At 36.1% G+C, this 24,921-nt stretch overlaps 1 protein-coding gene across 3 annotated transcripts in view; it reads right to left on the reverse strand.

Moving 5' to 3' along the window:
• The window catches only part of LOC121727779 (calbindin-32), an 88,991-nt gene that overhangs the window by 58,569 nt on the left and 5,501 nt on the right, over nt 1-24,921 (reverse strand). For 2 of the 3 annotated variants that reach the window (XM_042115970.1, XM_042115807.1), the window contains exon 2: nt 4,038-4,291. In XM_042115970.1, coding sequence (XP_041971904.1) covers nt 4,038-4,188 — 151 coding nt within the window. In that variant the 5' untranslated portion in view covers nt 4,189-4,291. Of the gene's footprint in view, nt 1-4,037; nt 4,292-4,409; nt 4,517-24,921 lie in introns of those variants that run through there. The other variant, XM_042115891.1, reaches the window with a different exon arrangement.

Consider the following 24,921-nt stretch of genomic DNA (forward strand, 5'->3'; position numbering starts at 1 on the left):
CGGCTCGGCTCTGTGATTGGTCCAAACCAAACCGTGACAGCTTGACAGCCTGAACCGTGTCTTGAGACCGAGATGCATCTTCAGTACTGACTATTTCTACCGGCCTTATCTACTAAGTTACTTACTACCGATACCACAGGGTTGCTCAGTAGACTAATGACAGGGTTGAGCAATGAGCATGTTTTAATATTGAATTGACTTTTAGGCAAAGGATCCTAGGACAACGAAAGATTGGTTCTATGAAATATTAAAGCAATGAAACAAAAACACGAGAATCGTTAAATCTAGCTTTATCCTCTCCCTTTATCTATCTAGAGAATATCTCTATTGATAATAATACTTGATTTTGTTTCATCTTTTACAGATCCCCACACTATATTCATTTCCAGAAAAAATCGGCTCTGCACCTCTGAGCTAAACAGACAGACACGTCAAATTTATAACACCCCTCTTTTTTGTCGGGGGTTAAAAAGTGAAAACGTCAAAAAGAGATAGAGGGCTGAGGGCTTAATATAGATTAGGAGGTCATCATCAGAGAGTTGCTCTTTATCTTGTCAATGCAATATAAGTGATTTCGGATATCGTTACCAAAAATGTCGTGACCTCCCGTAATAATAACGGATGTTCTCATATTCTTTAGCTTTTATTTTTGCAATTGCAAAGAAAATGTAGACCAGCTGTTGTTGCAATGAAAGAGTGCATTGCTGTCGATTTTTTGGTCTGTTAGCATAAGCTATAAGTTGGCTACTCTTCCCCGAATTCAGGTGTTTGTATTCTCTTGTTGGCGGTACGTTAATTGCGAGTGCATAAAGCTAGAAAATTTTCAAGGTAAATTATATATTTTTATCTTTTTGTTACTTTACATTAAGATATTTAAAACAAGTCGTTATCATCATCAAAATGGTCAGGAAATTTTGATGGAAAAATAATTAATTTTTATATGACAGAGTAAATGACTGGCAGAGCACACATTCGCGGACGGCGTAGTGTGACTTAGTCGCGAATCAACAGTAAACTAAGCGTTACGGAAACATCCGAAACCATGATCGGCTTGGCCGACTAGTCGGCCGATTAGTCGGCTTTCTTGCAACCGACTAATCGGCTAGTCGGCCAAAGTCTTGATCGGCACATCTCTATAAATAAAGCTTAGTTTTTAAACACACATCTCGTCGCATCGCCTCGTCAAGTTGTAATGTGAACTGACCCTAAGAGATCAATGGATACGTCTGCCCATTCCCCTTTTACCGGGTATCATAAAGAAAATCTAATTTCACGGATAAAAGCAAATAGAGAAACATTATGTAGCCTGAAGGATTCCACCGCAATAAATAGTCGAACTCACCTGGGACTGAGGTCGGTGAGGTCGGCCAACCCATCAATATCTATCGCGGAAACCCCGTGGGCCTTCGATCAACCCATGGTCTAATTATCCATACTAATAATATTTTATTTATATTGTACTTAATATGTAAGTAGGTACGTAATTATAATTATAGATTAGTATTACATTTATATATTTATATTTTATTTTTATATAATTTGTTATCATATACTTTTCTGTTAATTTGCGTAGGTATTTATAATAATTGTTATTTTTATATAGACTCAATTGTTGTGTGCACAGATTTTTGTTACCTGTTTTCTAAATTTCCTGTAACAGGTCTACTGGAAGAGATTCCAATCGGAATAAGTAGTACCTTTGTACTGAAATGTATTTCTAGTTTTAAGACTTTCACTGTAAACATTTTTGTGTACATAAATTATTAAATAAAATAAAAATAAATATTATAAATGCGAAAGTGTGTCTATCTGTCTGTAACCTCTTCAAATATTCACGCCTAAACCGCTGAACCGATTTTGCTGAAAGGTATGGAGATACTTTGAGTCCCGGGAAGGGACATAGGACACTTTTTGTCAAATGTACGGTTCTTGCGCACTAACGAAAACGAATTTTGGGGCAGTCTTCTGGTTAAATATAATTCCACTTTATCTTTCCTTGACTGATGGAATATAATTGGAAATTTTCTTATACGAGTAAAAAGCATACTGTAAAGGTTTACGCATACTAAGCCGAACCGAACGAATCGAATTCCCAGAAGTCCTTACTGGGGTTATCTATAATATAAAAATGAGTCGCTGAATGTGTTGCTAAGCGCAAAACTCGAGAACGGTTGGACCGATTTCGCTAATTCTTTTTTTAAAATATTCCTTGAAGTACGAGGATGGTTCTTACGGCGATAAAAATTAAAAAAAAAATTTAAATTTCCTGAAAAAGTCTAAAAACAACACTTTTCTATACTCCCATACAAAAGTTAAAGAATCGACTGTTAGGCGATACGTAGTTCGCCGGGTCAGCTAGTTTCATATAAAGAATTCTAAAATTCGTTTCTTTCGGCTTGTTCCATTCTTTCGGCTCCGATAAGTGTGCGTTAAAGGTGACTTTACGATCTTCCCATCAAGCGACTCAAATCAAGAATCAAATCAAATAATGTGCCACTTGTAAAAATGTACTAATTGATCCTTAGGTACAGTATTCCTGCTGAAAGATTGAATCTTATTACACGTTTCTTTTCATTTTCCTTTAACACACAACTTTAAACGAAATTTTGATAAAAATTAAATTCGGCGCTTTAGAATAAAAATAAGTATTTTATGATATCCCAGTTAAAACAATTCGATTATAAATTTTGTTTTATCAGTAAATTATTTATATGACGTCGTAGTTGTATTTAATCAATGATGTACAACTGCTCTCTGCAGTGTGTACGGTAGATGTATGTATTGTTTCATGATATTATGTAAACTAACATGCCTTGGAACAATACCAATTAACATACATTTGCTTTACCTGCGCTGTGTTTCAGTATATTGTACAACCAGTTATCAGACTCAGCTGTAGGCATCTCATGCTCTCCTAGATTTTCCTTGTAAGAATAAAATATAAACCACAAAACGTGTTGAGTATCAAGTATACTTTTTATGTCAGCGAAATCTATTAGTTTAAATGCCGGTGATCAAAAAAATCAGGAAACTTTAATCGTACCTTTACATTTAATAAACTCTAATAAAAAATATGTGAGGCGCAATCGGAGCCTAAAATTGGAGGAGGTCCTTGGTATTAGCCGTATAGGGTAAGCCGCGTATATAAACTGTTCTGGAAAATCAGAGAAGTTGATTTCTAGACAGATGGCGGATATAAGTAATTTTGTCGCGTTAAGTTAAACCCATCCAACCGATCACAGCTAGAACTCGACAAGGCTTAAAATGAACGTGGCGAGAAAAGGAACTATTAATTTTATTTTTTATTTATAAAATAAGGGGGCAAACGAGCAAAGGGGTCACCTGATGGAAAGCAACAACCGTCGCCCATGGACACTCGCAACATCAGAATGAGCGTTGGGCTGTGCGTTGCCGGCCTTTTAAGAGGAAATAGGGTAACAGGGGAGGGTAAGGAAGGGAAGGGAATAGGGGAGGGTAGGGAAGGGAATAGGGTAGGGGATTGGGCCTCCGGTAAACTCACTCACTCGGCGAAACACAGTGCAAGCGCTGTTTCACGCCGGTTTTCTGTGAGAACGTGGTATTTCTCCGGTCGAGCCGGCCCATTCTTGCATGGCTCTCCCACGTATAATCTAACGCTGATATCATACAAAAACTTAATTTTTGACAGTTTTCCTTTACCAGCAGCGCCCCATCCACGTTCATTTACCTAAAGCCTTGGAGCACTTTAACATTAGTGTCTAAAGGTGTCTAAACACGCTATACTGAAGTTCCGCGGCGGAAATTCCGCATGATTACGTCAGCAATGTCAAACGCATATAATATTATAACGCGACGGGATTTCGGCATGGTGTGTCATCGGTATTTAAAAGTACATTGCAGGCGGAAGCAAGCCGAACTTCCGCCGCGGAAATTCGGCATAGTGTGTTTAGACACTTAAATTGATATAAACCGACCGCATGACGTAGGTCCGTCAACTGCCTAGGAATCAATTTCCTCGATGGTGCGTAGTTGCGGGAATGAAAACAAAAATAACATACCGTCTCCATCGTAGTGACTCCATATTTCCATGAACTGGTTGGCCGACAGCTTCTTCAGCTCCCTGGAGTCAGGGTCGCGGTACTGCCTCATGAAGTTGGTCGCCTTATCCAGGTTCAGCCTCTTCGCTGCCGACGGGGAGTCCAGACTCATTGTACTATGCTAAGTTATCTATTGTAAATAAAATTTTGGCTTTGCTTATTGTCTGTGCGTTACTTAGAATGTTTGGTGTAGTTTTAGGTGGTTAGGCGCCCATCTGAAACAATGAAAATAACTGTAAATTACAGGAACCTAATGTTAGGTGTAAGGGTCATACTTTGTAGGACAAAGAGTTTTACATTTTAGAAAACGCTCGTAGCCAAATATAAAACAACTTAACAACAGTAATTAATAATTTTATTTCGCATGAAATTGGCCATCCAATAAAAGTCAATGACAAGTTAACGAGCAGTTAAATATTAATAGCAATTAATTATGTCGATAGGTGGTCCGTGCCGTTATGCGCGGTTCGCCGTACTAAAATGTAAGGTGGCGCTATTGTTTGTGTCGTGTAAACAGTTACTATTCAATTGTTTTGAAATGTATTATTTCAATAACAAATAATAATTTCGTTTTCAGTCTTTTTTATACACACAAAATATTATTACTGGGTGTTGTTCGCAAATTCGTCGCAGCGAAATTCGTTTGAAAACATAACTTTTGCCGGGATAAAAACTATCGTATGTTCTTTCTCGGAATTAAAACTATCTGTACCAAGTTTCAACCAAATCGGTTCAGTAGTTTAAGTATGTCCAAGCAGACAGACAGTCTAAAATATCGCCACACATCTTTTCCTGCAATGACAATGTTACATTACAGTTTCATAGTATAGTAAACAAGTCTTCAAGGCTAAGCAGGCGTTAAAAAATTTTTTTTTATCTATATTTATTTAGGAATTTTTATCCGATGACATATTTATTATCAATCACATTATAACCTAAAAAAAGGTAATGTTAAAAATTGCAGGTTCCATATGGAAAAACCTTGCCACATAGGCCAATCTGAAATCTCAATATAACGCTTAGCCACATCGGTTGATACTTGAGTTGGAACTTGAAGTCGACGCGAGGGTCGTGGAGAGGGCACTGAGAGATTGTGTGCTAACTCATCCTGAATTGTCGAAAGAATCGACGAAAATCATGCCGAATATTTTTTTAATAATATTTGTTTTTAATAATTTTGTTCCTCGTGGACCTTCTAGTTTATATATAATACGTCTATGTACTTTAGCCTAGTCACACAATTTCAAAGATGAAAGAAGAAAGCATGGCAGTGTGTTATAGAGCTCCAAACTGCAACTTTCCTCATCACAAAGGTTTTTCAAGGTTTTCGGATATATCGAGACTCCAACACTGATTGGCACGAGGGAGCGAGCGGGGCGCTGCACTAAATAATTCATAGGACAATCGGCCATGAAGAAATGTCAATGTCGACCAGCTGAACCGAGCTATAAATACAACAAAATACTTCAAAAACGGCGGAGTAATCGTTGAACATACAAAAAATATACATCCACAGCCGAACATATAGCCTCCTCCTTTTTGGAAGTCAATTAAACATGAGGATAGGCTTCTTCGATGCTATAGCATAATATAATAAAATTAATACTGCAATGTTTTAATGCTAGAAGCAGCACCAGCATAGACAGTAAATAAAATCTGTTTTTCAACGTTTGAGAATGTCGCTGACACTAACTTATGCAAAATGTCGAATTTTGGTCGAATTATTCACTGGATCTGCTCCGACCTTTGCGTATTTATATTCCCTGGTATGAAATCAAAGGGGGGCCTAGAGACAAGTGTCAAGCGATTATCGTAAACGCCACCAAAATGTATGAGATTTGACATTAGTATTCGCTAGCGAAGCGATGACTTAATTTGTCACATCGCATACATTTTGTTGGCCGTTGGCGTTTACGATAATCGCTTGCCACTTGTCTAGTAGGGCCGAGCTCTTGATATTATGACCTCGGGGTGCCCGAGGGTCGAGGAGGTAATAAAGTATGTGGCATACATTAATAAGTCTAATTAATTAATAGTATCTCAGTATAGAGTCGTATTTTCTGCGACAAAATATTATGTTTTTCATTCTGTTGTTGTGTCTACATTTATTTTTCCTTTTCAGTAGCTTCATGAAGATTTATTATTAACGTTGTTTTCGCAAACCGCGCCATGTATAATGTATGAAGTGTAATGGTGTAATGGTACATTATGTATGATTTGTATCACAATAATTAAATATAATATTATCATAATTGACTTATTATTATACAGATGTTAATTTTATAGACATCACCAAAAGGATAGTTATGTCTTCCTATGTAATAAAGCCACACGTAGGTACGGAGGAAATAAACAAAGGGTTTCACTCAAGGAGTGCCGGCAGTAAGACATTACTTCCTCTCCTACGTCGCCCCGGCGGTTTACTATCCCGGTATATCGAATTTTTGATCAAGTATTGATACAGTTATTATTAACCATCCCAAAAAAGTGCAAAACGCCGCTAATTTATACTTCGTAAACCACTTTAGTATATTATAGCAGAGCTTCCCAAACTTACTTGTACTGTGACGCCCTTGGGACTTTGTCATTTCTTTACGACGCCCCTCAACCCAGCCCCCAAACACACTTTTGGATATTCATATTTTTATTAGGAAATGATGACCAAATCAAAACATGAGCATAAAAATTGAAAGAGATATAATTTATGAAAGATATAAAAGCCAGCAAGGCTGGCAAATGTGAAGGCTGCGCTTGCTTTTCTGAGCATAGCTTCTGAAACCAGGGATGATGATTTAGTCTGCCCGGGAATGCCGGGATGTATGATTGACATAATATTATGCGTTAGCATTCTAAATAGTTTGTGGACATAATGTGCGCGGCACTCAGTCGATTTGGTTGTGTTGACTTGCAGTTTGAGTACACGACGTACAGTTTGGGAAGCCCTGTAAGTATAAAGTATGGATAATATGGCTAGATTGTGTTATTACAAATTGTTTTTGTAATTTCACGAGACTGTAATGAATAGGGTTGAGGGAGATCAGTGGTCGTTTTGGAACATCACTCGTACATAATTTATAAGAAATTATACATTCCTTCAGTTTATAATTACAATACTCCAGTAAAATTACGGCTCAAAATGGGTAAATAAACATGAACGAACACAGTTTGGGGATTTTAAGGATCGATAGGGGGGTGTATTCTTAGCATAAATTCCAATTTGAGGGGTTCTACGGAGGTCAGCTCAAGGTCATTTCGATGGAAACGCGTTTAATTCGATATCTCGAGAATGATCAGTGTTAGGCAAAAAATTGTAGAGACCTTTTCTCTTCCGGCGCGGATTTCGCTCGGTAAAGTAATGCATAGCTCCGAATAGAAAAAAAAGTTTAAGAAAAAAATTGTTCATAATTAAAATATCTAGACTTTGATGATCGGCAAAAACTAAAGTTTAATAAAATTGAATGGTTGGGGAGAAAACGTCGAAAAATAGAAAAAAAGTAGAATTTTTGCCTTGCGGGAGTAATAAGTTGAAAAATATTAATGTTAAAAAATAGTTTGAGATACAAAAGTTAGTAAATTTATTTTGGAAGAGAAAAGCTCTCTACAATTTTTTGCCTAACACTAATCACTCTCGAGATATCGAATTAAACGCGTTTCCATCGAAATGACCTTGAACTGACCTCAGTAGAACCCCTCAAATTGGAATTTATGCTCAGAATACGACCCCCTATCGATCCTTAAAATCTCCAAACTGTGTTCGTTCATGTTTATTTATTTCGTAATTTGATTGGACTACAATGATATTATGCGTATCAAATAATATTAAATATTGATTGAGTACCTATTTGAGTGACAATAATAAAATATTATGTTTTTAGGGTTCCGTACCCAAAGGGTAGAAACGGGACCCTATTACTGAGACTTCAATGTCTGTCGGTCTGTCTGTCTCCACGCTGTAACTCAATAACCGCTATATCTAGACTTCTGAAATTTTCACATGTTGTGTATTTCTGTTGCCGCTATAACAACAAATACTAAAAACAAAATAAAATTAATGTTTAAGGGGGGCTCCCATACAACAAACGTTATTTTTTGGCCTTTTTTGCTCTATTTGCTCTATATCAATAATGGCAACTAACAGGCAATGTGTTCATAAAGATCATGTCTACTTTAATAATTAATACTTAATGATATTTAAATAAAATAAAAATTTAAGGGGAGGCTCTCAATTCTCATCCAAAAAAAAAAAAATTTTGGGCTATTTTTTCTCTATAACGATACGAAACCCTTCGTGCGCGAGTCCGACTCCTACTAGGCCGATTATTTTAATTTCTTCGGTGTGAGGTAGGTAATGTTCAAGACACACGCTTTAGCTTTAGGGCAAAATCTATACATCTATACCTACATATAAATAAAATTGGAGTGTCTGTTTGTAATATTAAAATAACCGTTTTTTACTACATGCATATGAATGTTTAGACGGTACTTACACCAAAATAACAATTTTTAGAATTTTTGTCTGTCTGTATGTCTGTCTGTATGTCTGTCTGTATGTCTGTCTGTTTGTTCCGGCTAATCTCCGAAATGGCTGGAGCGATTTTGACGGGACTTTTATTGGCAGATAGCTGATGTAATAAGGAGTAACATAGGCTACTTTTTAACTGACTTCCAAAAAGGAGGAGGACATTTTTTTACTTTTTTTATTTTTTACCTATGTATTTTACATTTTGTTGACGCGGACGAAGTCGCGGGTAACAGCTAGTATTAAATAAATATTTAAGGCGACGCCTTGATAATTTGGCTGTAGCGATATCGATTTTTCTCAGCAATGACTAAAGCTAAGAAATTAAAGTTCATTGTCAGTATTCATTATGTCTTTGTCTTTGAATTACCCATAGCATAACACGATTGGTCAACTTTTATAACACAGAATAATCAATCAAACACATATAAACCCTCCTGGCAGTCGGGTAAAAAGACCTCTGCAAAAAAGAGGGATTCCTATTTTGTCAACAGAGGAGAGTGATTTAATACATTTCATATAGCCCATCGCTTACATGAAATGTATTTATGGTTTTTAAATTACGCGACAAAAACCATTTTGTCGCTTCGCCCTTTCCATTTTTTGCTGTTCCGTTGCTTGTTTTCTAATCTAAAACATATCCAACACGGTTTTTTACTTTAACGCGGCGTCACCTTAGTGGACACGTCTTATTGGTTACAATTTACATCATAATAAGTAATATAAAACACATGAAAATTCAAGTTTCCAACCAATGCTGGATAAGCGTACACTGGCTAGAGACTTTAAATATCGAGTATGCTATGGTATGGTAGCGACCTGGAGTATGCAGGTTTGGATGTGCGTTGATTATGATTTAATAAATATATACTAAGTAATATACTTTGGGCAAACAAATAGTAAAACGAAAATCGCCAGTTCAATTTTAGAACACGAGAATTCATATTAATTACAACTATAATTTATTGTACCAAAAAACAGGAAATGGAATTGTTTTGTTACCGAAACTTTCTCGTCCAGCGGTCGCGATTTGAATTTGGAATCCTCGCAAATTTTCCCATTTTCCTCGGAAAAGTTTCCCAATAACAGTGGAATTACCGTGTCGAAGACTCAGCTGAACGTCCGCCAGAATTATTATCAACAAGACGAATCTTTGAACTCATCACAACTTGACATCGTACTTCAACAAGGCGAGATGAGACTTGCAAGTTCTTGAGTAGAGATTAAGGGCCTGTTTCACCACTTTCTGATAAAGTGCCTAACAGGCTATAGGTCAAAGGACGAATATCTACCTGTGCGGTGACCATACTTTAAGAATAAAGCTATGTAAATACTAAAAGTGATCACAGGGCCCTGTTGAAATAGTATATTATCATAATAAATTCAAGACGTGAGTGGATGAATAGGGTAAGTAACATGAAAAAACTTCCTGTTTTTTTGTTTTAATGGAGGCTTTAGGGCCGGAAAAAATATTTGAAATAGAAAAAGTATGGATTATATTATGTGTAGCCAGATATATTAGCTTGGTTATGAAGTAAATAAGTCACAAGTTTTATTAAAATAATTAGGGAAAATATGAGTTATTGTCCGTGTGTTACGAAATGTTACTTGTTCGATTCTTCCACTCATTCTTCTAATATTATTGGTGGTGCAAGGAGCGAGAACAGTGGAAGATCCTGAGGGAGGCCTTTACCCAGCAGTGGGACACTATGGGCGAATAAAAAAATATATTGGCAGGTTATTTAATATATTTATGTTTACGTTTACGTGTAACGGCTGCGTAAACACACATACAAGTACACACACACGCCGGACATCCGGCCAGCGGTCCACTTCACTGCAACTTCCGGCACAATTTGAATCGCGAGCGTTATTAAGCCCGGAGTTTTCCAGATCATTCCAGAAAATTTCAGTATGTTTTGTAAAATTTCATTTATCTATACTAATATTATAAAGAGGTATATTTTGTTTGTATAATTGTAGTGAATAGGCTCAAAAACTACTGAACCGATTTTTAAAATTCTTTCACCATTCGATAGTTACGTTATCCACGAGTAACATAGGCTAAATTTTATTTAGGAAAAAATAGGTTTGCGTACGATAAAAAATCAACCAGAAAAGTTACTTATTTAGCGTACGCTGCCTTAACTATAAAAGATAGAACCATAAAATGTCCTAATCAATTGTAGATCTTATAAATATCTACAAAAAAGTCCGCGACACACTATACCTATCTATGTCGAGTAAGGCACAACAACTTTTTTTTTATTAAAAAAAACTTGAATTTTTTTGGACTACATTTAATGCATGCTATTAATCCTTATCAAAATAAATTATTCAATCACTAAGTACAGTTTATGTAGATAATATTTAGTCTTTGAATGACTAAAATTGGACATTTGGTTTTGAAGTTATGGCGAAATTAAAATATGTATTACGATTTCTACTGCACGGCCCGTTGCGAAGTGGGCGTCATCAAGGCGGGAGTCGCGTGCGAGAGGGGAGTTTAGATCTATTAGTTCTTTTCAGAGTTAGAATATTACACGCTATTAAAATTTTCTTAAATATTTGAAAGTACCTAAGAGAGCCAGGTCTATTATATATTAGTCACTAAAATAAAACAATATGGACAAAACGACGTTTGCCGGGACAGCTAGTATCTTAAAAAAAAGGAAGGATACCGTAAAATGATTATCATAGCGTTAATGTGGTTATTTAGGTAGGTACCGATCAAGTAAATATTAGTCACATGAAGATTTTTAATTTTCTTTCATTTGTGTTTTACACACACACACATAGACAGACAGACACGTCAAGCTTATAACATCCTTCTTTTTGCGACAGGGGTTAAAAAGGGTTAAAAAACTATTACTTTATTGACTTTAAACAATAACTTTGACTTTCCGACAGGAATCAACAGCCGAATACAGGTCAACACAAACCTAAACACTTCTAATTGCTATTCCAAAAGCAACCTTTGTTTTGGAGCTAAGTGCAGCTAGGGCAAAGTACAGCTAGAGATGATAAACAGTTGCTAATTGCTGTTTCTAAATAAAGCTATTTTCAAAAAGCCGACCTTGGACAGCAGCCAAACGGAAACCTAAATTAAAAATTACATCTTTTATTTTAACGGTTCGGACACAACAAATGCAGTGAAAGACTAAAGTAGAGCAACTTTTATGCACTGTAAATGGAATAGGAGTCTGTTTCAGAATATAAAACAGGACGCAAAGCTTTTGGATAACTTTACTTAGTCCATCTGATCCCAAAAAAAGGAAGGTTGAAAGATAAGAGAAGTATTTGGTTAGGTTCTACATTACTGCGTGTATTATGCGCAATAATACTTAATTCTTGTTACAATTTTATAATCATTTTTAATGCGACAAAAACAACAAAAAGTACGAACTCTTTTATCTTATCATGTTAGCAAAAGGCTTGGCCACAAACGGATATCTTGGCTCCAGAATCTGAAAATTTTTTAAATATAGTTTTTTTTAATAATCACCAACCTCCCAAAGGAGACGGCACGTTAAGAAAACTATTATTTTTAATTAATTTAAATTATAATATTACACAAACATTGCTATAATCTTCATAATTAGAACATAAACGTAGGGACGCATTAGTCCCAAAGGTATTAGAGATTACAGATAACCTTTAGTGAGTGAATTGGGTGAGGTGAGCCCATTCGCTCTGTCCGCCATCGCCCGGATTAGCTCGCTTCGGCGGACTTAACACTATCACCATTCACATACATAACTATCCGTATAATATTATGTCTTATGTAATCATATTGTGACTATTGTCATGGTATCTTGTGACTGTTTGTGTAAACCTAGTGGATACTGTGTCCTTAAAGTTTGCGCCTTGTTGCCTTGTATCTAAATCTCTATGTTTTTTCTTCTTTTAAGTCTGCTCAGGCTCGTCTAAACATTTCCTTAGCCCTCTGGATGAAGATAATGGTTTTTAATTTATTATCTTTATCCAGAGGGCTAAGGAAAATATGTAATAAAGGAAATTAATTGATATTAGGTGAGAATTGAGATTGCATATAATTTTGGATTTTAGTCCAAAAACTAGAAAGAAAGTTTTCAAGCAATTCCGTCGAAGTGGGCACGGGTCAGCTAGTATTTAATGAGTTAAAACTGAAAAAGCCGGCAAAACTGTAACATGTACATCGTGACGAGCAAAGAGACGCGGGGCCGCGCCGAGTGCCTCTTATACCGCTCGATCATAATACCTGTTTATTTTAATTTTAACCTACTTTACGTGGTCAAATGCTTTACAATTCGCCTAAAACTTGGGACTTACATTTTGGGACCTAAAATTATTAGTGGTTTGTTCACATTTTATAACTCAGTGTATCAGCTAAGTAGCGGAAAAATTGGTGATATTCTGTTGGAAATATACGCTTTTATGTAGGTCAATGAAAGTATTATAAAATCTGTGTATTCTGCGATTATGAAATTTAGGCAAAATAACTAGTTTTGAAGTAGCGAACATACCATACTAATTAATTATAATACTTTCAAAATTTTATTACAATGGTAATAACTATAACTAATAAGTAATAACTAATAACTTATATTAGATAACTTAACTTCTCGGTAAAAATATAAAAATATTATACCTAGTACATTTTAGGGGCTTGGAAAAGTGTATTACCGCTTGTAAGCGGCTTAAAAATTTAATACTGCACGCTGGACCGCATAAAATCCCGCAAAAAGTACATTTTATTAAAAATGGACATCATTTTATAGTCCAACCAAATTCATGCCAAATTGAAATACCATGTTAACATAATATTATAACAGTCATAATATAATATATTATATGCTCAATTATTTTCAGTATATCTACAGTACTCCCAAATTAATAATGCGAATGGAAATCTTCGCTAATTGTCGTAAGTAATCACGGAAACACCCGAATCTATAAAACGTAAGAGCCCCAAACAATGCACTTGCATTGTGCACCTTGTTCAAAGGAAATATTATAGAAGTATTATAGCCGGTGGCTGTCGCCGGTCGGTCAATAAGTGCTATAAACTGAGGCAAGAACTCACCGGGAAGCCATCGCGGCGTTACCATGGTAACGTCCAAGCAACGTCAGGCGCCTCGACGTCGCTGCAAAGCGCTGTTCGCTTACAGCGACGTCTTCCGACGCTCGGGAAATACGACCGTTGCCGAAATATTACGAAAATTTCTATGCGCATTATCACTTTGGGATCACTGTACCTTCGAATTCAGTCCACTTAGTAACGCCACTCGCCAGTACTATTTTATTTTAAAGAACTTCTACGAAAGCTTTTAAAAGCGTTGCGGAAATGTTCTTATGTACTACGCACACACATTTGGGACTATAAAATCATAGATGGCTTGGCTGGAGGGCATTATCTAATCAAACTTTTAAGCGAGCAATTCTTATAATATATTCATATTATATTTATTCAGACCTCGAAAACGGCTCGAAGGATTTCGATAAAATTATGTTTCGGAGACGAAAAACCAATCTAGCTAGGTAAAATTTTCATAAAATGATATTTTAGATTACTTATTTTACATTTGGTTTTTGTTATTCAGATATCCATACTAATATTATAAATGCGAAAGTGTGTCTGTCTGTCTGTCTGTTACGTCTTCACGACCAAACCGCTGAACCGATTTTGCTGAAATTTGGCATGGAGATAATTTGAGTCCCGGGAAAGGACATAGGATAGTTTTTATTCCGGAAAAATGTACGCCCGCGCTATAAACGAATCTTGGCGCAGCGCCATCTAGTGCAAAACTCTACATGCAAAACAAACATCTACCTACATGCAAAACAGGCGCCGACAAAACCTACATTATCCGTGCAAGTGGCAGAAACCATTTCTAAGTATAGGTCTACCAGAATCTGATGGCAAAAAGTGAGAAAATAAATTGACTCTAGCAATACCGGGGTATTGGGAATAAAACATTTTGATCCTTTTTTTTCCTTATAGCGGTTGATTCTGTGTGTGAAACATGCAAATATAAAATTTTTTCCAATGATCAAGGATGTTTGTTGAAAATCTGCCATCCAAATTTGCCATCAGATCCTGGTAGACCTATATCGCATTGATGTCGGTGCCGGGAACTCCTAAAAATAGGAATAAATCATTCCACCTCATTCCATCCGAGATGACGGTCCGACAGATTTCGATGACATAGGGCCGCGTTCACAGTTAGCCTGTTTTTTAATGAAACATTTTCAAATAAAAAAAAGGTTTACGAGTGTTGTTATTGGAGAAGACAATTATTTTTTGACGCTAGTCGCGACTTTATACGCTTTTTACAGAATGTAACACAACAAAGTGATAATAGTTTACGGTGTGTGTGAGTCCCCTGTGTAGAGTTCACTGTAAAAGTAGCAGCTTTATAGTTAGTAGCGCTATTTCTTTTAAATTCCATGAGCATTGGGCAATGTCATGACGCTGGGGCGCTCGTCTTAAACAAATCACAAAATAAATTACTCTTTTAGCGCTGTTACTCTCAGAGTGAACTCTATACAAGGCATATTATCACTTTGTATTGTTATAATAATATGTAATATTTTCACTTAATAATCCTTGTAGGTTCTGGCACTAAGCGAAAAATTCCATACATTTTCAAATTTCGACAGTGAAAGAAACGAAAGCAACTCCGATAAGGGCTCGATTGCTGATATTTAATATAGTCATGGTCGAATCGGTGAGAACTTGACAAATTGCATTACCCTATTAGTTTAGGAGCCAACTAGGAATGTGATTAAGCTGACGAAGGCTCTTATGCTAATACGTTTTCATAACGCTTAGTGCACTAATTGATGCAGTTAGAGCTTAGACCGTCCGGGCTTTGAGGCTCTCGTGTTCACAGAGTGTCTGACTACCGAGGTCTATAAAGGATTAGGGATGAGTGTTTGAATTCTAGCCACACTAAACGCATAGAACCATACGTATACGTAGCTAAGGCTTGATTCTAAAATCACAAGCAATTGTATCTAAATAGCGGCGCCAACGCGCATAAATCGTTAAATACAGCCTGATTTAGGCTGTGTAGCAGTCTTTGAAGCAGTATGAATTTCATATTGCAACTATATAATATTATAATTTTAAATGAGCTATTCAAAACTGAACTTTATTTGATAAAAAAGTACCTAAATACATATTTTATAAACCGACTTGCCGCTTGCTCGGGCTGTCTATTGCCTAATATTTACATCTTTAAAGGCTTATTAAAACATTGCAACAAAATCATAATAAAATAATTTCTAAGACAACAAAATAAATACATGAAGCATGTACAATAATAGTCTATATCGATTTAGTTCGTATTGATTATGTACCTACAATCTACATAATATATTATTATTGTATATAAATTGAGCGTTTTGACAAGGTGGACTGAATTGACGTGCGCCGTTGTAGTGTCCCGTAGAAATATAGCCCTAATGTAATGTAAGCCATACACGCTACGGTCTACCGGAGAGGTCACCTGTACAGGTGTCACTCGAAAGAATTCATTTTTGATTTTGCGCTGGTCGCCTGCGCAGGCTCAATAACTGCACAGTCTATCCTAATTTTGAGAACTGCTTAAGGATGCCAAAATACAAGATTTTAGAGATGTCGATTTTCCGAGGTCAACCTCTTATTTGACTGGGCTAATGGTTTTTAAAATTTAGTTTGATATTATTTTTAGCAATATTTCGCGAAATAAACCTCAACCTTTAAGTGAATGAGTGAGTGTACTCATAGGCATGCGTACAGCGGCACCTAACTCCTCTCCCACACTGCCTATGCGTACACTCGCATGCAAGAACCTGCAAACACCACCAACACCACCACCACACAAGCAATAATGTTGGCAAATGGTTTTTTCAGGGAAGATGTTTTTTCAGATAGCGTCTGTCATTGCCATAGAAATACTATGATTGCAAAGGACACTATAAAATTATTATTACTGTAGATACGAGCATGGGCGTACCCAGGATTTAAGCTAGGGGGGGCAGCATACCTGTTTCGAGAAGGTGGTCGGTCTGGTACCTTGATTGAAACAAAAAATCATGAAAATTGACTTTTATTAATCTGACTGTAAATATATTTTGTTTCCAACACTTCATTTTGCGCAAAGTAGGTAACACGTTTTTAATTCTCACTTGCCAGGAAAATTGATGTTTATTTTATCTTCCGGGGGGGGGGCAGCTGCCCTCCCCCTGCCCCTAGCTGGGTACGCCCATGGATGAGAGTATCAATTTATCAATGATTAGTAAACAGGCAGAAAACTGCATTGCTATATCAAAAAGGTTTAAGAGGCTTCACATACGGCAGCTATAATTTATATTAATGTACCCATTAGGTAGATACATGTACATTACATAAAACATAATAATTATACACTAGCTATCCGTTTATGGATTATGACGATTTCTCTAGAAAAATGTAATGTATCGTGCTGTAATACGGGATGTAACATAAGACTAAGTGATAATACTTTAGGGAGTGTAGGTGTCCCTTGTGTAGAGTTTACACTTTACTGTAAAAGTAGCAGTACTGAACGGGCAAGTTTTTTTTGGGGAGAATTTGTTTGGGGAAGTGCCCCAGCGTCACGAGTTTTCCCACACAAAAGTGAAAAAAAATGCTCTTTCGGCGCTGCACTTTTACAGTGAACTCTATACACGGGACTCATATACACCCTAAAATATTATAACTTAGTTTTGTTATATCCTGCTGTATACATCATTACATTATATCAGATGTGTGAAGTGCCATGTTTATGTATGTAGCACATCACACGAGAGTGATCTTAATAAGTGTTTTCGTCGACAGGAAAATGGCGGCTGATGACTCGTTATTTGTCTCCTGAATAAACAATTCCAATGTACTAGACTTTTCCTCAACAACAGTGAAACAAATATATTTTCGCGGCAGCAAAATATATTTGTGTTTATTGTGATTGTTTTGTTGTAACACTGAAGCCTCCGTCTAGACAGATAGAGGCGTCTATACTGTGCGTCTATATCAGCTAGTATTAATAGGTGTCTGTTATTTTTTTAACGGGCAACTACACTTCCCACCACTGCAACTCCTGTGTCGCCAGGATCAGCAGTGAAACCAATCACGAAAACCCTTATTTAATATGATCTCAGGGGTGCCCACAGCCCGAGGGACAAGCTAAATATGTCTTAGGGCGCGCAACGAAGGTTGTACAGTCAAATACTTATTTGCCGACACGGCCGAGTCAAACTTTGACTTCAAAACAGATCCTGATGATAAATGCGGCTTATTTAAGTTACAAATCACCACAAATTCAAATCATTAACTATATAAGTACACGACATAAAATAAAATGTTGATGATGATGTTCCAAACAGAATTTTCACGAAGTATTTACGGAACGGGAGAGATTATTCATAAAAGATTAGAAAAGGGACGTTACATTTCTTCAGAAATTGTGTCTTTATTGTGAGCCGCCTGCGAAATAAGCATGAAATAAATTAGACTACGAACACGCCTCCGTGATTCTCGAGTCCTTCATAAATAGGACGGGCTGTTTAGTTGATTTCATCATTTTGAGGTGTTTTATCCATGCTAATATTATAAAAGCGAAGGTATGGCTGTCTATCTGTCTGTTATTTCATGCCCAAACCGTTGAACTGATTTTGCTATTTGTTATGGAGATACTTTGAGTCCCGAAAAAGGACATAGGACACTTTTCAACCTGGGAAAATGTACGAGCGTATCTCGGGCGATAAACGAATTTTAGGTGATTTATCTAGTACTCTAATATATTTCGAAGGATTTGTCCTATACATTATAATAATAATAATATCTATTGACGCTTCACACCACGTCAGTCTGGCCCCCTGCTAAGTACCTGAAGGACTTGTGTTACGGGTACCAGACAATGAAAATATATTTAATACTTTTATACTATACATATATTTAAGAATTTTATTATATAATATACACATTTAATACACATCCATGACCCAGGAACTTTTGAAAACTTTTGTTCCGTTGGCGGAATTCAAACCCGCGACCCTTGAGCTACCAACTCGCCCACCAACTGAGCCACAGAGGTCGTCAAACATTATTAGTACAGACACAGTGATTTTGGTTTCCACTAGACCCTTTTGCCAATGCCATAAGGATAATAATATAGTTAATCATTTTAATTGCTCTGAGTAGACGAAAACATATCTTCTTATATACAAAAATGGATTTTTAAATGTGTTAGTCGCGCTAAAACTCGAAAACGGCTGAACGGATTGAGCTGATTTTAGTCTTAAAATATTCGTAGAAGTCCAGGGAAGGTTTTAAAGTGACACGAAGTTCACCAGGACATCTAGTTTCGTTATAAAAGAACATCTGAGCACCAGGAATAAAAATAACGATGCAGTCAACTTGAAAAGGGTTTAAGTAATAAAATTTCCTTTAAATTCTTATCTCTGTGAAGAATCATAATAAATTAATAATGAATAATGAAAAGTTCCAACTTCTGAGAGGAACTTCAGAGAAGATAATTTCTTTTTTACGACCCAAAGTTGGACGAGTTGAAATCTTACTCTTGTTCAGAAATTTAATAAAGACTTAATTACCATTTCAATAGAGTTTTAGTGTTTTATTTTGTATTATATTATTAAGAATAGGAGTCTTGACAGTAATAATAACCTTTTCCAATCTCCCTAGATATTACATTCTAATAATTGACCCTATTTATGCAAAATGAGTCCAATCCACACCATTGCCAAAATTGAGTTAATAATGCAGAAGTATTCCAAAATGGCTCTTTTATCGACCCTATGAAGATCGTAATAATCTAACAATTTTTTCAGAACAAAACATTTTCACAACAAATTTACCAAGTAACAAATTAATGAGTATTGTTTTTTTTATATAGATCCAAACTAAATGGTCTCTCGATTTTCTTTTTTAATTAGGCAAGTAGAATCATGCGACTTGGTTGCTGATTGCATATTAAAAAAAGGCTTAGTTCTTAATATTTTACAAAGACTCACGTGGCTGGTTTTTTGTTGATAATATTATAAGGGCGACGGGTGATCAAGGCCCGACACAAAAGAGACATACCCAGCGAGGGATCCCCCCGGCTAAGGCACAAGTACCTTTGGGCAAGCAAACTTTCGAGACTTCATCAACATCACTCTCGTGAAACTTCCCCCCCCCCCTCCCCCTGGAAGAAAACTCCTCGGCTCATAACTCGGCCATCTTTAGTCCTAGACCCCCCGAGTGAGGGCTGATTTTAATCAGGACGATGAGATCTCCAACTTGGTACGAACAGAATTCCCGATTCGGCAATTCAGGAAAAAACACTGACTCCATTACTCAATACTAAAAGTAATGAGTAATGAAAATGTCTCATTACTCATTACTAAAATAATGAGTCATCAATAGACGTCAATGCATTAACTAAAGTAATGCATTATTTGCAACGCTGATATCAGGTAGGTACTTACTGCCGAAGCATACAACAAGATATATGTAGAATATTATGTTCACCTAGATACAAAAAATATTAAGTTTTAAATCTAAATTATATATTTTTTTCATTTCAATCTTTTTTTGGGTATATAAGCAACAATATAAACTAAAAAATAATGAATACATATTTCATTCTATTACTACACAACCGAAAGAAAAATAATGCAGATTTTCTACAAAATTTGAAAGTTCATGAGGCCTCAGTTTATATAATTTAAGCAAATTTTATAAGTTAAAATCATTGTTTCTATGACTAATTAGATGTTAGACATCCAAATCGGGTGCACAGAACTCATGCGCAAAAATTATGTTGACTTGTGTAATAAATCTGAAGAGGGGTTCTGTTTGGAGGGGATGTATCCCACACTTAGATAGTTTTTCCAAAAGAAACCGTTCTGTTTTTGTTTATTTTTTGTTAGAAATAGTCGTAATTTTTAACATATTTATGTTTGTACGCATAGAATAAATTACAAAATATACTATTGTAAATTAAATTTACTTAAAATAACAATCAGTTTGAAAGAGTACACAATTAAAAAAAAACGGCTTTTTCTCAGAATTGTCATCGTGTAGGTTGGACTTGTTATGCATAAATAGGTCCATTATTTATTGTAAGTACATTATAAAATATTAGCCCTCAAAACAAATATAACACTAAATAACTCCGATCAAAGTTTTCTATGGCATTTGAAAACGTATCACGTTTATATCAAGTTTATATTACATACTACCAAACGTTTTTCTATCACGTAGATATCCCTAAAAGCCTCATTTGTGTAGGTGAACTTTTTCTTGAAGTGGGAAAGGTCGAAACATCCTCGAAACAACATTTAAATGTGCGACTGATATGACATCTGAAATATTATTACGGCGCGCGTAGGGTTGCCGCCGCCGCGATAATGATACGCGATTATTTCATTATGAGTAAAAATTTCAAAATTGACCATTCTACTGATTAAGTTATCTTTATGAACTAGCAGAAAATTATTACAAAATAAATAGTTCGAAAATGCGTTTAGACTATAAATGGAAAAAAGTACATATTATAATATAGTAATATTATATACTTAGTAGGTAAGTGTTTTGTAATATTTTTTTTATTATATTTTCTAAGGATACATTTTTCAAGCATAAATAAAGCCAGCTGACTAAATTATCGAATGAAAAAAAAATAACATACAAGCGCAGTCCGCGCAGAGAGAGAAAAAAAAATAAAATTAAAAAAAGTTAACAGATATGGATATAACCCTACAGGTTAGGAAAATATACCTATTTTCTCAGTATTTTATTTAAGTAAAGTAATACGTTTTGTATTTGTTTGTATAGGTTTGTTATTGTTTGTCTTTTATAGATATCACATATTTTTAATACTAATAACATTTTTTTTATAATAACAATAGAAATAATAACTTGACGACCTCTGTGGCTCAGTGGTGAGCGCGTTGGTAGCTCAAGCCGGGGGTCGCAGGTTCGAATCCCGCCGACGGAACAAAAAGTTTTAGAAGTTTCTGGGTCATGGATGTGTATTAAATATGTGTATTATATAATAAAAATCTTAAATATATTATGTATAGTATAAAAGTAATAAATATGTTTCCGTTGTCAGGTACCTGTAACACAAGTCATTTAGGTACTTACCACAGGGCCAGACTGACGTGGTGTGAAGCGTCCATTAGATATTATTATTATAGAACTACTAACCTAACACACCGTCACGGCCAGTTCTGAGCTCGAAATTGCGAACACGCGCTACCGAACCGGGGTGTGAAGATAATTGAAGACCCATCAATATTACAATCGTACGACGACTATGGAAATAACAACGACTAACGACCATTTAACTTCGCCACTTCACGAGTCTTTATTCATACAATCGTTTTTGCTTGTTAAAATTCAACGCCGGTGCCGTCCGATGCAGCAGATTATTAAAAAGTGAAAAACCCGACGTGAATCCATTACTGTCCACTCGTTACAAATACTCGATTGTCGACTTCCTAGCTGTGATATTGAAAATTATTTTAAAAGGATTCCCTGAACGTTACTGTGAAGATCTGAGTTCTTTTTCTATAGTTGGAAAGGATTGGAATGAAATATTTTCTCTGTAACTTCATATTTAAGTCTAACAAGTTTTCAATTTTATTACTTTTGGGGTCTATTTATACCATGAGGAGACGTAACGAGACGCGATGCAGCCAGCAGCAGCATACAAAATATTGAGCGGAGTTAAGCTGTTTTGACATTTCAATTTCATAATATTATGCTCTTAGTTCTACTACTTCTACTACCCTAGACGATCAATTTTATTGTGCAATATCAATTACCAAACAATATTATTGCACAATTGACAATAATATTGAAAGGCATTCAATATCAACCCTAGACGGTCAATCATTTTTGCACAATAAAATTGATCGTCTAGGGGCCCGCTTATATATGTATATTAGCATATTACATGAAAATGCTTATGCATCTTAGGATGGCCACTAATTTAACAAAACTTCGTCGCTGTAATGAAAAACATAGACGCTGACTTTGTCTACCTTTACATTAAGTCCTATAAAGGACTTCACATTAAATGAAAATAGACATTTGAAGGTTTCGAGGAGAAAGAGAAGAATCTTGAAGCGTTGATCGTGTGACGGTAACATAAAAGGTGTTGTGGAGGCGTCGCCGGCGGGCGGTAATAATTTATTAAAGCTATTGATCGACCGGCGACCACGCGCTCATCTGATAACACTCTCGTTTGCACAGATTAAAATGTTTTGACAATTTACGGGACATTTCGTAAACAACGTTCATCAAGCACGGCATTGATTTATATGGAATATATCTGCTTTTTTTTTTAAATAAATAATTGCCAGATGAGTGACAACATAACCATGTCTATCTCATCACCTCGATAAGTGACTGTCATCCACCATCATCATCATCATGATGAGTAGCAGTCCTCACCGTGCACTTTATCTTCTGGATTTTTACGACCTGTAAACCTTCAACCTGTAAAAGGTCGGTAGTGTACTTGGACCCCCATGTTGCGAGAGTCCACGGGAGACGGCAGTGAATACTGACCACAGAAATAGATCAAGATATGGGTATATTATCTGTGTTACTGACTGGCTTTTTGCTATATTTTTATCAGATGATCTTTTTAACCGTTTTTTATAACAAGAATCTTTATTTTAAATATAGGACTAAAAGCTCCTTCGATCTTGCTACCTGTCTTTTTTACTGTTAATTGTTTAAAACGGAAGTTTTATAATACGGTGCAGGCAACCCTACATCGTTTATGTAAACTTCGCGTCGGTATCGTGTGCTCAAATATTACATTTTACGATTTAATGCTGAGACTAGTATATGCTATGCGAGCGCCGAAGTCTTCCGGTCCGTCCAAATAGTAAGTACAGTCAACAGAAAAAAGTAGCTAAAATCTATAAATACTTAATAATAGAACCTTCATAAGTATAGTAGAACGGTGGATAATATCTATGTTTATACTTTATATTTAAAAGAGGGAATATTTGTTCATTTACATTAAATGAATACTTACTACGAATTATATTAATAATGGCTATTATTATAGAACGAGTATCGACACAATATGGAAGCATAAACAAATACCTCAGCTTATTTTTATTACCAGATATGTTACGGTTTCCGCAAAATAAGTTTTCCTTTGCAGATTTATTATTCTCTAACTTAGTGCGCGGAAAAGAAAGAAAAATTTGTCGCAAGCTTCGCCAACGCCTCGAAACCTACATTATTTATTTATTTATTTATTTATTCGGTATAGTAACAGACAGCAAAGTAAGTAATACAGTTAACAATAATAAACAAAAGAAGTAACATTTTACCATGCAGTCCAATAAATACTATACACAACATTAAAAAAAAATCAATAATAATAATAGCAAATGTCAAGTACATACTCTAATAATTACACTAAAATATTTAAATAAGTAATTTAACAATTATTAGAATTGCGACTGTCACAGACACACATGTTTTAATACAAGGGTATAAATTACTAGATGACGTACGCAACTCCGTTACGCACAAAACTCATTTATCGCGCAAGAACTGTACATTTTTCCGGGATGAAAATAATCCTATATTCTTTCCCGGGACTCGAAGTATCTCCATACTAAATTTCAGCAAAATTGGTTCAGTGGTTTGGGCGTAAAGAGGTAACAGACAAACAGACAGACATACACACTTTCGCATTAATATTATTAAGTACGGATTGTTATAGTTTTAAAGCTAAGTAAACTCTTGTGATGCTGACTGTACATCGGACGTATGTGTGTTGTCGTGTGTGCTCGCGTGGCTCCTGTAGCCTTGACTTCCAAATGAAAATACCACGTATGTGAGGTAGGGGTAAGGGTCAGCTCACATTGAAACGCGACGCGGTATTTTTACATAAAAAATAGTATTTTAAAAAGATAAAATCGACTTCCAATTGTACGTAATTAAGCCCGGGGGCGCACTAGCGGCCAGGCCGCGGCGGCTATGGAAAGTATGGTGTAGCCGCTGGTCGCGTTGCGGCCAGGTGCGCGTCGTCTATGGCGGTTTCATACTAAAGTACATAATTGTCTATCTCGATGGCTGCCGCGGCCAAACCGCAGCGGCCAGGTCGCGACGGCCATCGTGATAATCACCTTAGTGTGAAACCGCCATAAACCACGCGCACCTGGCCGCACGGCAGCCAGCGGCCACACCATACTTTCGATGGCCGCCGCGACCTGGCCGCTAGTGCGCGACTGGCCTAAAATTCCCTATCCCAAAAACTACTGAACCGATTTTGATGAAACTTGCAGTATTCCCTAAATCGA

The sequence above is a fragment of the Aricia agestis genome, chromosome 1 (genome assembly GCF_905147365.1).
Source record: "Aricia agestis chromosome 1, ilAriAges1.1, whole genome shotgun sequence".
In the NCBI taxonomy this organism is placed as follows: Eukaryota; Metazoa; Arthropoda; class Insecta; order Lepidoptera; family Lycaenidae; genus Aricia; species Aricia agestis.